The 16598-nt window shown below is 37.7% G+C and overlaps 1 protein-coding gene across 13 annotated transcripts in view; it reads right to left on the reverse strand.

Moving 5' to 3' along the window:
• Positions 1 to 16598, reverse strand: part of LOC137862403 (contactin-6-like) — a 144840-nt gene that overhangs the window by 21621 nt on the left and 106621 nt on the right. For all 13 annotated transcript variants that reach the window (XM_068694470.1, XM_068694467.1, XM_068694471.1 and 10 more), the window contains one exon: positions 4485 to 4612. In XM_068694470.1, coding sequence (XP_068550571.1) covers positions 4485 to 4612 — 128 coding nt within the window. The remainder of the gene's footprint in view (positions 1 to 4484; positions 4613 to 16598) is intronic.

Here is a 16598-nt window from a genome sequence, read left to right on the forward strand (position 1 = left end):
AGAGGAGGAGAAGAAAATTTGCAGGAGTTGTATTAGTTTTGTGTTCATTCTGGCTTAACCCTGCGTGTTAGAAATCTATTTGAAAATTCAGGATTTTGGTTACCAAGGTTATGGTTCCAAAATGTTCGTGCATGACAGTGCATCCAACGCCTCACCGTCAAAGACATTTTTGTTCAAACTGTTACCATCATTGTGGTAACTGATTAATATACATGTATACACAGGCAATAACCTGACCAGCTTCTTCCTGGCATCTGAGCTATGCTAGGTCAGTGATTGTTATAGCACTGGTCAAGTAGCAACAAGTTAGAATGTTACATTTTCTGACAGCATTTTAAAAGCTTATAAAAAATAAAAAATACTGGTTTCAGTGTTATACCTGCTGCAGACATCATGTACCATTATCCAAGGAAAGTCAACAAAGAGTTTGTGTGATTTCTATTGTTATAGGTACATAAAGTGTGTTTTGGTTTTTTTTTTTAGTGTTTTATTTATTTATTTATTTATTTTATATTTTCTTGTTCCAGAATCATTAAGAAGCTGTCTGTCTAGAGAGAGCATCAGGGGTTCTAGAGCTCAGTCTTGGAACACTTTCTCAAATTTCTCTGTCTACTCTGATTGCTTCTCATGACTATGTAAAACTGTCATCATGGCAGCACCATCGGTTTGTCTGAAGTCAAGGACTGCAGAGATGTGAAGGACTCAGATGACTGTCTGGAAGATACTTGATCATTAAATTAAAGCAATCTCTTCTTCTCCCTGGAAGCAGAGTGTCACATACAATAAATTCCAGATGATTCAAGGGCCATATTCTCTGTTGGCACAACTCCACTGATTTCAGCACACATTGGCAAAGAGCTTGACTCCATAAATCTCAAGTGAAGTAATTCCATTGTGAAGAACAGGTAACTTTTATAGAATAAATGTTGAAAAGTATCTGGGAACTACAGAACACTTCTACAAAGTTTTCTTTTCTCACTCTTTTTTTCCTCCATTATTCTTCTCACAACTGAAATAGATCAACATGAATAACATGATTCTATGAAATTATATTACTTGTAGCAATGATGGATTTTTTTTTTTTTTTTTTGTAGAAAAATCCATTTATTTCTATGGAAAAGTTGAAGAAAAACTAAGCAAGAATGATACAATTAGGGTTGCACATCATTTGTAATCATATTCAATAGTTACATTCTGAAACCTATAGAATAAAAATAACAAATGATGTAAATTTTTTTAATTGTGAAGTTTTTAAGACTCTATCAGAGTCCATTGTCTGTTGTACGGGAAGGGGCCATTAGTTTCTTGTGATTAAACTGGTTGAGAATTTTTGGAGTTTTCTTCAACAGAAAGTTCCAATATTATTATGGTTGCCTCATAAGGTCAGTAATATTTTTGTGCCACTATTTGATCACACCTTCAAAGAGAGGATCAAGATCAGAATAATAGAAATGATCAGAAATATAGATCAGAATAATAGAAAAGACAAGAAATAATAGAAATGCAATCCTGTTATGTAATGTTATTGGACAGATTAAAAATTCCAGAGATCATTTCTCTGTTAAAAACCTATTGAATGAGAACCTTAGTATAAATATTTTGTAGAAATGCATTCAATGGAACTCACTACTGAACTGATATTTTGGAATAACAAAACATAAAGGTTTCTTCTTCTAACATGACAAATCCTAATAATGACATGCTTCTAATTTCATAAGAACTGCACTTCCTTATTATTAGGAACCTATTTGCCTCCACCAAATAAATGTTGAAGACTGATCTTTTGGGAATTATACTGAGTTTGTATGTGATGTGTGCTTTTTAGCAGTGTTAGAAAAAAAAAATCCATTTTATTATGAGATTATCATCCTCTTGTATCTCCTGTTCTAGCCTACTCATATCCAGTAATACTACTGATGCAGAGTGGTTCACTTGTGTGATAATTTCTGCTTCTTTTATGAAGTTGTCTTTAAGACTACTACCTCAAATACTTTTAAAAGCTTCTTAAAAGCTCTTGGATCTACATTATCTATCTATCTTGCTTAGCAACTTCAGACATGTATTATATGGCAAATCCCATTCCAGAGGAGAAAATAGATAAGATGTTGTGAGTGCTTGAGGTATAATAAAGACTTCTCACACAAAGAATAAACAACTCAATGAGCAGCAATAAACTTAATTTGCACATTAGATATGCTTTTCGAAGTTCTGACATTTCAGTTGAAAATAATGCTGAAGCAATGAGGCCTATAATTGAACAGCCAAAACTTCTCCAGAGGGGAAACAAAAACAAATGTTCCCTGCAAACAAGATCATTTTTATACCATGTTGTTACTGAGTGTTTTAATAAACTTTGTAAATGCCAAACAAAATATTTTTTTCATTTTTTTAATGTGATTTTCCCATATTGCTTCATTAGGATGTATATATGTGGTATGTGAAATGGTATCTAACTTTAATGAAGTCAGAGCTGCCTAAACCCTAAACTTCTTGGTTTATTCACTGCTAGCTGTGCTGTAACATCATCTCGGATTACACATTGCACTGCATCAATGCTAATTGCTCTTTCATAGTATGAGTATGAAGCAGTTTTAGACAGCTGCAGTAGGTTAGGAAGAAGGACATTCCTGCAGGCTACAGTAAACATTCTGAAGTCACAGGGAAAAAAAAAAAAAAAAAAGACAGAATTACAAATTGTATTTAATAACATGCTCTTCTTGTAACTGCAACCATTTTTAATGTTAGCTCTTTTGCAAAACTGATAAATATGTTTATTATAATCTCACAAGTTCCATATTTTAACTTGTTCTTCTCATTTAAAATCAACAAATATGAATACATGTATAAGAAAACATCTGCATTGAAAAGATCATGAAGGAACAAAGAGAAAGAAAACATGTTAAGTTTCTCTCTGTTTTCCTTCTTTTTTTTCCCCTAATTGATAAAACATCAGAGAATACAGAGCACATTCATTTCACATGCTGCTCACAGGAACAGCTACACAAACAGTATCTCTTTTTATGTCCTCCAGCTCTGGACTAGCCCACCTGAGATATAAGTTGGTTCTAACACTTTTTTACTAACGGAGATAGACCATCCATCAGCGTAGCAAAAACTTGAAGCAAAGGACTGCTTTGGATGTAATAGACTTTAATGTCTTCCATGATGCATTTATCTGAGTTTCAAAAATGTGTGAAAACACTGCAGGGAAGGCACACCCTCTAGAGCATCACTGCGCTGGGACCAGGCCAGGTGAAGCTGAGCAAAGCCATGTGCCCAAATGATGCCCACTGCAGCGAGCAGGGACTGCCACCCACGTGGGACCTTGCACAAAAGTTCCTTTTCTGCCAGTGCCCACCTTCCTGGATTGTGTATTAACTTTGTAGTTACACTATCCAGTATCTCATGAGTTCCCACTTTGGCTTAGAGGATTTACAGTTTGGCTTTTTATAACCACCCATACTGAGAAGAGCTCACTTTTAAAGACTTTCAAAGAGACAAGTTGTTTTCTTTGGAAGGAGAGAATTTAAATTTTAGTCCATATTCATTATGAAGAAGAATATAATGGTAATGTGCAAAGAGGATGTTCCTCATTCTTCCTTCAGAAAAAGACTTGCTTAGTTACACGGTTCTATAGCTAACTGTCAAAATGGTTTAAGTGAAGCAAAAATAAAATGTAGGGAAATGTAAACAAAAAATCAAATACTTTCAGACTATATCCAGGAAAACAAAATAGTCTAAAAGCAGAGAAGATATTCTAAAAGATTCTTTACTTTATTGTTAATGCAGCAATTAGGCTGGGGAAGGGCTGTGGAAGATGGACATTTTAATACTCAGAGTCAAAAGCCAAGTGAAGACATAAAGAATAGTTTTCACTTGGCTCTGATTTGTTTTAGAGTTTTTTTGCCAAAGTAGCATGCAGCAGCTGGGACGCAGAGGAGGAGTGGGTGGCTTTCAGATCTGTGGGGATGCAACATATGCAATGTATATCTGTGCAACATGTATCTGTGCTGAAGAAAATAAATCCACCTGATTTTCAGATTAATTCATAGTGTCTTATTTCTTTTTTACACCCCAACTTTAAAGTCTCTTCTGAATCTCAGATAGGATAGAAATTATAAATGAGCTGAATAAATTCATGTAAACACACTGCACAGGGGCCACCAAACTGCAACAGTGCAGCCCATGTCTGCGACATCAACATGGTATTGCAGTGCAAATATCATTATTAATGCTACTGTACATTTCTGTTGATATCTTGGGAGACCTTGCTGATAAACAAATTGATCATCAAGCTGGTGTGGTCATGAGGTTTCCCTTGCTGCAAGCATTTTAAGCTGTAAACTGCAAGTAAAAACCTGTCACTATTGATTGGAATACTGACTGGCACAGTTTTGGGCATCCCAGTGAAATAAAAATAAAAAACAACAACAGCAAAAATGCTTTCTAATATTCATAAAGCCCAAAGAAAAATACTAAAGTACCTTTCACAGTCAGGCTCCCTGAATTTCTGGCAATTCCAAACTGATTTGTTGCTATACAAGTGTAAACCCCAGCATCTGACTTGGTGATGTTGTAGAGCCTGAGACTGCCATCCTCCAGGAAGACGATCCTGGGAAAACAAACAAGCAAACACACAAAAAAAAAAAGAAGAAAAAAATACTTCTGTTACAGGAATTGTTACAAAATTTGAATGTTTTTTTTTTCTAATATTTAAATGCCTCCAGTATGTTTTTTTCTCTTCTACAGCATGGGGAATATGTATCAACTAATTTTCACCTCTCCTTGTTATTGATTTCTATATTGGGAAAGTTGTATTGACATACTGGAATTGACCATTAACTTATCTAGTTCACTTGCAGTAAAATTAGGAGTCTCAAGAGAATGAAGGAAGACCCAACTTGTTACCTAATTGTGCTATATTTTACCATAGGGAGCTTTTTTTCCAGATCTCAATGTTCTGATGCTATACTAATGTTATGTCTGAGGCCAGCTGCCTGTGCAATTTTGTCAGGATTATTAAAAGACATTAGCAGACTAGCTGAGATGCTGAAATGCCATCTCACAAGCCAAGGAGCCAAATCAAATACACCGCTGTCTCACAGGGCCCTCAAATCACCTTGTTAGTCACTATGCTGTTCACACCAGTTTGCTGAGGATTGGGTAAATTGCATTTAATAGTAATTTCAGAACCACTCCTGGGTTTTATGGACAAAATTAATTTCTAAGCTTGTTTACATGCTTCTTCTTGTCAATGAGCTACATTAGGATATAAGCCAGTGCAGTGTTCAGCTTAAGTTTTCTTTAGGTAGGCTTTCGTGGCATGCCAGGAACCTTTTTGCTTTTACACACAAGGACAGAGCTTCAGGGTTTGGGGATTTCCTTCACAAATACACAGAACAGGCATCTATCAAAAGTAGAGAGTCTCAAAATGAAAAGTGATTTATCTGGGCAATGAACTTTAGGACAGAAAATAATATTATCTAATAAGATTTTCTTTATTTTGTGTCAGTTCCTCCATCCACCTGTTGCCTCTGCTAGATATTTTGGTTATTTTTTTCTGAGCTCAGAAGGACAGTGGGCCGAAAGTCACGAAGTTCCTTGAAGTCTCAAGAAAATGGGATTAGGGTTTCCATGTAGAGTCCCTCCTACCAGTGTGGCCACCGTGAGCACTCTGCTTAGCAGGCATCAGAGAATCTGCACCTAACAGGGAAAAGCAGTGCTCAGACACCGCACTTTCCTAGATCTGTCAAAATCCAGATGTAAGTCATAAATCCAAGAGAAAAGAGGCTTCATTCATTCCAGTGCTCACAGAAGCACTGCATTATTCTTTTATTTTCTTCTTTTAATTGACATTTAAATCTAATACAAGAATCCTTTTATAAAAAGAAAATATCTAATTCATGCATCACAGCTTGGGTATTTAATATTTATTACTGACAACATAAGATTGGATGATGTAATGAATTATTAAAGGAAACGAACAATAACAAGAGCAGAAGTTGAAGCTGGCAGTACTATCATAGCTGTTAAATCACAAAAACCATCACAGCATCTTGCTGTATTCCACTCTTGTATTTATAAGCTTGTAGCTACAAGCGTAACACACATCAGGCCTTGTTCTGCTTCCCATTACCCTCTCCCAGCCTCGCAGCTGACAGAGGGAAGCGCCAGACTCAGATTTCTGACCCTGTTTTGAAACACAGAGGCCAACCCGGCCTGCAGCCCTGCCAGGGAGCTGCAAAGCAGGGGCTGCAGCAGAGACACAAGGTGTCCAGCTGATGCTGGATGGAGGGGAGCACAACCATGGGGGCAGGACACTGGGCTTGTGATGTTCTGGATGTCGTGTGCTCCACCCCCCCCATTTGCTCCCACTGCTGAACCAGCAGGATGCTCTTACTGTGCCTCAGTCCTGATTGAATTCACCTTGCAATGTCCATTTGTCATCAGCTACAATGCATGCTGCTTCGTCCCTTCATTTCTCTCCTTGTAAAGTCCTGACTCTGTAGAAGACTTGCCCCTGCTCAGGGGCAAATTTAGGAGCAAGGAGCCCTGAACTGGGACATCTGCATGGCAGCAAGGACACTTTCCTGCCCTTTCAGCTCCTCCAGGGTGCCCATGTGTCTCTCACTGGGCTGTGGAGCTGAGAGGGGAAAGGATTCAGGTTTGAATGAAAAATCTTTGTTACCTTGGCAATAATCACCAGGTACTGCAGTGGTTGCTTGCCTGCAATTTGTAGTATGATGAGAAAATAAGTTGGGGTTTAATAATCTATCATATATCCACATTAATATATCCATATATTAATATCATATATACAAATATGTCAGAGAGAAGCAAAATACAAATCAACAAAGTACACTTTTTAACGTAATGATGTATCAACCATACAACATTTTCAGACAAGGAAGGATGAATAAGCAAGAAACCAGAGGTTATAAGTGCATCTCCTTGGTGTGGGGAGACACCCGAGGACAATATCTCAAAGGTGGGTTTAAATATGAGGAAACACTTACAGGTTTTTCACTTCTGCCTTTGCAATGTTCTTTGCATTAATGATGCATTTCTTCACACCAGTTTGTACCAGCCGCAAGAAAACACTGTCATCAGAAACTGCTGGTGATAAAATAGTTGATTCAATTGACTGGTTAGCTAATGTATGCTGGCTTTATTACGGTGCCAACAGATTCTCAAGTGTGGATCAGCAAATGCTCATAAATTGTATACCTGAATTATAAGATATAATGAGACAACTTAGTGTCTCTCTCACCATCAAATATTGATGCCCTATTATTTTTCCTGCAGTTGTACCTAAAAGCTCCACGTACAGACTGGAATCTAGAAGTGGGCATGAGACAAAACCGGACAATCCTAGTCCCCGGAAGCTTCCACTATAAGTAAATATCCAGGAAAAAAAGAGTCTTTAAAGATACACAGTAATAAAGGGAAGAATCTTTGAATGCACAAGCTCTGTGCTTAGTCCTCTAAGGATTACTGGTTATGGCTTTTTCACTGATGTTTAGTGATATCTAGCTTAGACTTTTTTTTTTTTTTTTTTCCTTATGTATTCTTTGTTAGGAATTGAGATCTGAATAATTCACAGCTTCGTGATTTATTTACTAAGAGGGGTTTGTACCCACTCAAGGGCTGATGAGGTAATGTTTGATCTTTAGAAATGCTGTTCTGAAGTAATACTTCCACAACTGGGCAGGCTGGGGCTGGACCGGCTCTTTCAGCAGATCAAAACAGAGCTCAGCAAAGACAAGCCATGAGCTAACAAAAGCTTCAGAGCTGCTTAAAACAGAGGTCACGTTACCTAAAGACAATTAGGGAGCTAGCTGTAAATACAACACTCGGGCAGAATTTATGTAAAAACACAATGAGATCCGGAGTAATTAGCTAGCAGAAAAGAGAATTAAAGGGGAAAAAAAAAAGTGATTTCCAGATATACCAAGGTCTGTTTCAGGAGAGGGATGAGAAGGCAGAACACAGCAGAAAATCAACATGATGCATTTCAAATGCATGGAAAAAAGCTGTGTGAAATACCGACCCAGTTGCCAGGAACAGCAAAGTTGACATAAACTTCCTCACAGCCGTGACTTTGTGCCATGGGTGGGTTCGGAGGGGCTGCACTCTGTCCTCTTCCATTTATCTTCCAAATACTGTGATTCTGACGGCGATGGGAATATTTGCTTTAATGGGCTTCAGATCAAGCTCTTACAAACGATTTAAAAAGAAGCTGTGAAATGCATGTCTCACCTGCTGAAAGGCTTGCTGAAAACCGTTACTTTTCACAACATTTTAGACTGCACAAAGCCTATAGATAATAATTCTTACCATTTGCATCAGGAGACAAGGTAACTTCAAGTACTGTGACAAGACAGAAAAGTTAACTTGCCCAGTATAGCGCAAGTAGAATGTCTTCTCTGCCAGAAAAAAAAAAAAAAAAAGGACTTTACTCCATAAGTAAATGAGTGTTTGTCAAGGGACAAACATCAAAAGATCTGCAGTGGAGCTGATAAATATGTCGCTGGTAAAGGAGGAGAAAGAAGAATGAAAGGAGCTACTTGGGACACAGCTGTTCATGAAGTCCTGTTGCAGCAAGGGATTGCGTAGGCATCTCCAACTTACAAAATGCTTCAGTGCTTATCAGGCTCATGCTGATGCTGATGTTCCTGCCTGAATTATGCAGGTGCTACCTCTGGGTAAATAGCTCAATTAAGTAAAGACACCATAAGGAAATGAAGAGATGAAAATCCGGTGAAATAAACTCATACAACGTTCCAGCACACACGAGCTGATTGGAAATGCTCTGAAATACCATTCCATATGTAACCAGCCTGGGAACCAGCCCCACAGAGAGCTGGGTATGGTGGATGAAGTTCACTTCAAGTAGATGATGCAGGTATAAAACAGCTGTCAAAGCCCAGTTTGAGGACATACCCAGGAGAGCCAAGGGAGCCCCAGTCCAGGGTTTGGCTCCAGAGGTGATGCCTTTCTGAGCAGGATGATGACTGATTTCAGGAAATGATCCAAAGAAATTTGAGTCTCCGTAAACTATCAGTCACATACCAGCTTGGGAGAAGTTCTTCCCCATTTAAGAACAGTGTAAGTGATGTCCTTTTGTTCGCTTTTAACTTGGTAATTTCATGGGATTGATCGGTGTCCTTGTCCTCTCTGAGTCACTCCATTAATGTGGAAGATAAGTGCTATGTGAGAAGGGAAAACAGGCTACCCAAGATCTGCTGGAGTCAAAACTCTGCATAATGTTCAAAAGAATAGTTTGCAATGTTTCTGCAGAAGACATGAAACTGGGAAGAAGTGAGAGCTCATTAAAATTGTCACACATACTTTTTAAGTAAAGAACTTGAGAAATCAAGCAGGGATGATAGGTACAGCTTTTAATTAACCAGGCCAAACAAACCATCTCCGAAAGTGTTGTCTCATGTGAACAAAAGATTGTTGATGGCTATTTGCTTTGATCTTAAGAGCATGAAAGAATAATATGTATTTAGCAAGGCCGATAGAAAAATAAAATCTGAGAAAAGAAAGAGGTGTCAACTCATTAGATTTTGAAGTGTTTTGTGCACTGCTGTATTGTTCAGCCTATCTGTTTTAGAGATGTACAATTTTAATTCATGGATGTCAATTACATTAATTCAATACAGCAAATGCCTTTGAAATCTCCATCAAAATCAGCTGAGCTGCACTGGTGTAATACTAGGGGTGATTCAAACCTATGTCTGCAGATTTCAGTACTTCCAGTAGTACAGTTATCTTTTCAAGGGCATAAAATAATTCCTTTCAAAATAAAGTAACCCTGATACTTGATATAAAGATTCACCCTTCTTTTCTCCTGTCTGCCTCTAACATCAAGTGTCTGACACCTCATAATGTTATTGAAGTCATCATCACGGCACTGTGCAGATAAAAAGGGAGTATGCTGGATCTGATGAAATCAGAGGCAAAGTAATTTTTATTATCTGAGAAATCCTATTTGAAACCATGTCTTCGCAGTCTCACTTTAGTGCTCAAGAGCAAAACCACCGTTGCTTTCACAGGCTATGAAAAGCTATTGTTTATAAATGTCTTCAGGTATGCTAGCAGACGCTGAGACAATAACTGACTTTTCTAATTTTGCGAAGATTGGTAAGCATGAGAGAGGCTGAATTAAAAAGCACAAGGAGAAGCAAGCAAGGGACAGCCACTTGAGCACAGATCTCAAGTGACTCAGTATTCCTACTGATTTATGCAGATGTAAATGCGAGTAAAGTTTGACTGAGTGAATGAATTGTACCTGCTGATGACAGCTCTGGTATTTTTGAAAAGGTCCCACTGAGTCCCATCTGAGATCCAACTGTCTGTATTATATGTTAATGATCTTTGTACCTGTTTATCCTATTCTGAGTGTAATTTGTATGCTAATACTATTGCCATTTAATAAACTATGCTTAAATGAAGATTTTCCTTATCTGCATGCTGGTATAAATGAGCTTCAGAGTTGATTGACAATTAACTGGAAATAAAATAAATGCCATTAAACTCTGTGTTAACTATTTAGATCAAAACAAAATTACACAATCTATCTGAATAGTCTTATTAAAACATCTTAGAAATAACATCTTAGAATACCATTAACAATGGTAAAAGGTGTCAATGAAACACTATTCCTGTTTCCCCAAATTTCTAAATGTACCTAAAAATGAACGTTATTTTTGCATAGAATCTTTGCAATTTGGAACTACAAATATTTATTTTATGCAAATATCTACAGACATCCGAATTGAGTTTTACTCCATTGTGAAGCTTTGAGACAAATTACAATATTTTCAGGAGACTGTACTCTCATTAACATAAAACTGTGATAATTGCTATGCTGTCTTTAATATACTCATGATAAATGTGAGGCAGGCAAATGTCTTTACATGGTGGCCAAAGCAAAAAGTAGGAAAAACACCATGTTTGTAGATATGTGCCTAAACCTATTGTAGTATTATGTCTCAAAACTTGCAGCTGTGGAATACTGGGCAGCAGCACCTCTATGCATACAGGAAAGAAAGACGTGCCAAACAAACAGCTAGTTTGATAATGGACCAAAACAAAAGATAACAGCCCCCAAATGTTTTAATCTCTTCAGCTTTCTAAATCATTGCAATAATTTTTAAAAAACAAACACTACCCTGCCTTTTCCCATAGTAACTTGTTCTCATGTCGTATTTCACAGATATGGCCCACTTATGGCTCTTCTCTCCCATGTGTCTGTCCTCACCCTATCTGAAATCTAAACAGCTGATGTCATGAGATTTCATATAAACTAGACTGAGACAAGAGCCATACCTTAGCAAGTCCAGCCAAAAAGGTACAAGTCTACTTTGTGGACAGGGCATAAAAAAACATGACACTTATCTAGCTGTACACCAGTCAATGTGAACATTCATAGTAGAAAAAAAATATAGTGGTAAAGTAATACACTAAGAAGGAAAGGATCAGGAGCCAGACTGCAAAATTCTGTGGTGAGAATCCAAGTAGAAAATAACCTGAATTGTGAGAGAAAAAGGTTTCCATATTTTCTATTTGCCAACAAATTCTGTTGCTTTTATAAGATCTTTACAGCTCTGATACATCAGAGAAAAGTTCTTCCAGCACAAGATGGTGTGCCCACACTACTACTATTCAACCAAATTCCACTATTAATCATTATTTTTATGATTCAGATATTATCAGAAGTTCAGAGGCAGCCATTCATACAACCAAATTCACTCCAGATGTAAAACTAAGACCTTAATATGGGACTTAAGTGGAATTCAAACAGTACTTAAGGCCCTGAATTACCCTGTGTGTGGGAGTTTAATTCACTTAGAGAAATCTTCTTCCCTATCTGCTTGTCAGAACATATTTCAAAAATAAAAGTACAATAAAACCTGCAGTTAACTTTAAATTATTCCATATATACTAGCAGCAAGTGACACCAGGTACACAGCGTGGTGCTGATTTGTTTTTAGAAACCCTGAACCAGCACGTTCGCGTGCACACATACACATACTAGATGTGCAGCACTGGAGATGCTCTTGCTGTAGGTGTATTCTAATGTTGAAGTGATTAATTTTTAACAATCAAATCAGGAAAGGGATTTTGGAATGAGTAGTCCAAATTCCCAAGCTTGGGCAAACAATTCCTAAGAGAGCAAAAAAGGAAGGACCAAAATCCCCGTTCTCCAGTGAGAAGCTCTCACTGCTGCTTTGCCATCGATGTTCTCTCTGAGCTCATCCCCTGAATTCCTCTGCTCTTCTCCTTAGCCTGACTTCATTCATCTTTGATCATTTCACCTTCCACACTGACCACTCTTATCTCTGTACATTTCCTTGCTCTTGTGTCTTTAGGTCTCATTACTTCCAGCTTTCTGTACCCCTTGACTTGGCTAGTTGTTGGTTTGCAGGAAACTCTGGGACAATCCCCAGATTGTCTACAGAATTTGTGCTTAACTTGACCTATAATGGTTGGACACAAGCCTTAGACCCACAGCCTTTCTCGAAGTAACACAGAACATAAATATTTTGTCATTTTTATGTATGACTAATATGCTACCTCTTGTATGAGTCTCTTAAGCAGCTCTGTCATTCATAGAAAATTTGAAAATATTTTTAGTTTTCATAGAAAAGACATAGTAAAGTATTGGTATTTATTTGTAAAAATTTTGATTTCCAATAACATCCCATGTATTCAAGCTCGAGCACATGCTAAAGCAGAGGTGTTAGTATCCTCTTACATCCTTCATGTTGGCCAAGCACTACCCACATTTTCAAGGTGCTGTTTCCTGTTTTCAGTCTCATGTAGTTCTTCACACTCAGAAAAATCCCAGAAATTCTTTGTCTTTTCATTCACCACATCTAGAGCATAACTGGCAAGAGATACCCATTTACTTATCATGCCAATCAATAACATCCTATTGCGTCTTTTTACATCACATCCCCAACACACCCTGATCTAGCCATTGCCTCTCACATCACTTTTAGGTCAGAATTTTTTCCATCTGGAATCTTTTATTTGTTGTTTGTGCAGTGCAGCACAGCATGCTTTTCATCCACTGCTCATAATTCTGTATGCTATGGCAATACACACAAGAATAAGTGCAACAGTAATGATGTGCATGGCAGTACAACTTGGACTAGAAGAGGATCACAGAAGGTTGCATTCTCTCATTATTTTTTGTGCGAACTCCTAATTAGGAACCTTGATTCAAAGCCTGTTGAAGTCAATGGAAAAGCTCCAGTGAGATTAGCTGGCTTTGGATCAAATCCTAAACATCAATCAGAATATGTGCATGAAGCAGGGACAGAACATGAACTAAAAGGGAGAGAGGGCACAACACTGACACTCACTGGGGCTTAGTTTATTACAACTCCATATGACATGGAAGAGTGACAGATTGCTTGGGACATCTCAGCATGTAGGACAGCCCCTTGGAAAGGCTCACCTTAACAAGGTTCCCAGGAGTTGACTAGGAACAATTTAAAATTGTATTACAGAGATGTCATACAGAAGGGAAACTGTAATAAATCCAGTATCATGCAGGTTGTCACTCTTCCTTAAACATGAGAACATATGGTTCATTTGCTTACTTGATGCTCACGTTATCTGATGTGCTAAACAGTATTACATTAAGTAGTCAGTAATACATGATGAAATTAAGTTTATTGGCGTGTTCCATTATGAAACTCTCTAAGGAGAGAGAAGAAAAAAATAAATAGAAAAGCCCTTTCTTATGTCTTCCTCTGCACTAATATTCTGTCTTCTGCCTGCCAGAGTTTCATGGGGTCAAGTAGCAATGGGGGGCCCCTCCTGCCTTCTCATTACTTTACAGTGGATTGAGTTCAAATGGAAAGATAACAGAAGAAGAAGAAAGAGGGAAAACAAAGGAAAATAAGATTAAGAAGAAAAATAAAATATTCTTTTTCTTCCCCTCCTCTGTTCTCATTCTTCCTTCCCCCCGTATCTCCTTCCTCATCTTTCACACAGTTATAAGCTTTCTCCTCCCCTGCCTTCCATCTCCTCTTGGGGGAAAAGACAGAATTAACTAGAAGCATGAAAAACACAAAGAAGGAAAGATCGGAGGTACTTCAGGTCAGTCTCAGGTATTTTCTAGCATTCCTTTGATTGTAAAACTTTTTTTTTTTTTTGTAATGCCAATTTTAGCAGTTTTGCTGGATCACCAAACATTCCTGCTCATTTTTACTCACTCTTCAGTGAGTATTGTCATGGTTTATGATCCTGCTAGATTCAATGACATTATCGAGAAGTAAGCCTGGGAAAATGCTTGTATACTTATACTTACACGCAACAGTGAAAACAGAAAAATAGAACTGCTGTTGGCAAATAAATATTCAGGAAGTAGATTATCTCCACCCTTACTTGTCTTTTGCAATATCTTTTCTGCTATCATTCATAAAAAAAAGGGAAGACCATTCTAATCTGAACGTGAGATACTTTTAGCTAGAATACAGAACGCTCCTTACAGCTCTCAGCATTCCATTGGGAAGGTAAGGATGGGTTTTATCCAGTTAGCAACAAATACATTGTACTAGCATGGCCTGAGAAATGAAAAAACAAAGCAATTCTACACAGTAGGCTCAGGTTTTGCAGGAGTTTTCATATCTTAGTATGCAAACTCAGACCAAACACAGAAAGCAGACAGGTAAATCCATGTCTTTGATTTCTGTCAGTTTAGTTGTTAGCAAGGAATGGAACTGAAGTGATTAATCAAATTTAGCAGATGTGGAATCAATTCCATTGGTTCCCTAAGCAAAATTAGAAATTCATCAAGGGAGAAGCTTAATTTGTATTCATGTTGACTTACAGCGATGGTGTCTAAGATATCTGGAATTGCTCTGATTGCTGATGCCCACACTTCAAGTGCTCTATTTAAAAACTAAAATAGGAAATGAACTTCTTTACAAGCACACAGACATTGATAAGATAGAAGGGTTAAGGCATATCATCAAAGCTATGCAAAGCTTCTTGTGGTAGAAAAGCAAGAAGGATAAAATGGAAATACACTTAATCCAGGCTTCGAAAACTGGACTTAAAATATAAAATAATAGTAATATTAATATCCCATTCCTATTCACCTCGCCACATTGCTGTAGAAAGCTGGGAATAGGATGGTAAATGTTGGAATAGCATAAGAAAATACTTCACATATGAAACTTGCTACCAGCATACAAATGTCTCTACTATCTTTATCTGCAAACAGTGGGTGCATAAATCAGGGTGGTTTGTGGCACAAACCAGCATGACAAGCAAAGCTTCTCTTTGCCTGTGAAACTCAACTAGTGCGACTTCAGTAGAGGTTTCTTTTTTTCAAACACTGTAGGTGTTTCATTCCCCCTGCTTTGTTCATCTAAAAGTTAGGCATCTCATTTGAGATAGAGGTGCCTGCCAAGAAAAAGTAAATAACTACCTTAGACTGCATATTGACTTCAGCTAAATAAAACTTAAGTGACATCAATCTTCTCCTTTGTTAGTAGACTACTACAAAATTTGGGATTTTCAATCCATTTTGTCATGATTCCTCCCCAAGCAGGACTTTTACTTTTTTTATTTATTTAAAATAATGGATATTCTGGAAGGTTTCAGTACAAGCTAAACAAACAATGCTGACATTCTGGTAATTGAAATGTTTCACTGCAGTTTGTTGAACTGCCCTGACACATTTCTTTTCAAATTGGTTCAAGCTGAAATGCTATTTCACAGTGCAATATGCTTTATATGTTTTATTTGATGGGTAGATCGAGGGACTCTCATGTTTACCAATTAACTGCTTTTTTTAAATCTCCTCCTTTTCTAATTCCAACAGCAGTCTGCAAGAAGACGGACATTTTAAAAACTTTTTTTTTTGGTGTTGGGGGGTGTGTATGGAGCAGGGAAGAGACCTGATTCCAAACAGTGGAGCAGCAGAAGAAAAACAGAAGTGGACAGCAGTTGTGCAATCTCAGAAGGCTGTAGAAGAGTGGTCCTGCACAGGAGACTGCCGAGGTGCAACATACAGCTGTGACCCTTTGGTTATCAAAACCTGTTGGGTTGTTGCATCTCTCCTGGTAGCAGGAGAAAATCCCCCTGAGCCTGAGCCTCCAAGGGGCAACTGTGAGACCTCAGCAATTACCAGATAATTTTTCTAACCCTTAGTGGTAGTCTCCAATCAAAACATCTGCTCACTTTTCTTTGTATAAGGTTGTTGAAAGACAGCTTTTCATTTCAGTGCTCAATCACTCTGCCATATTTCCTTTGAGAAATGGCAGCAACTTGAATGTAAAATACAAAAAATAAATTCTCTCTCCCATGCCACACTTACCAGGTAGAGCAGCTTTGTTTATGGCAGAGAATCAATTACCATCCTTCACTGAGATGGGGTTGAAGATTGTCCTACAGGCAAGACCAGGAGCCAAAACATATTGAGCATATCTTATTAACCCCTAAACATACTTCTTGTCCAGTCCCCAGAAAAGAATTTAAATTATGAATATTTGCTTTTTACTGATTATTAATGCATGGAAAGTGCTGCATATGACTAATGCATTTTTTCAGCCTACCTCATTTCTTTG

The sequence above is a fragment of the Anas acuta genome, chromosome 11 (genome assembly GCF_963932015.1).
Source record: "Anas acuta chromosome 11, bAnaAcu1.1, whole genome shotgun sequence".
Lineage (NCBI taxonomy): Eukaryota > Metazoa > Chordata > Aves > Anseriformes > Anatidae > Anas > Anas acuta.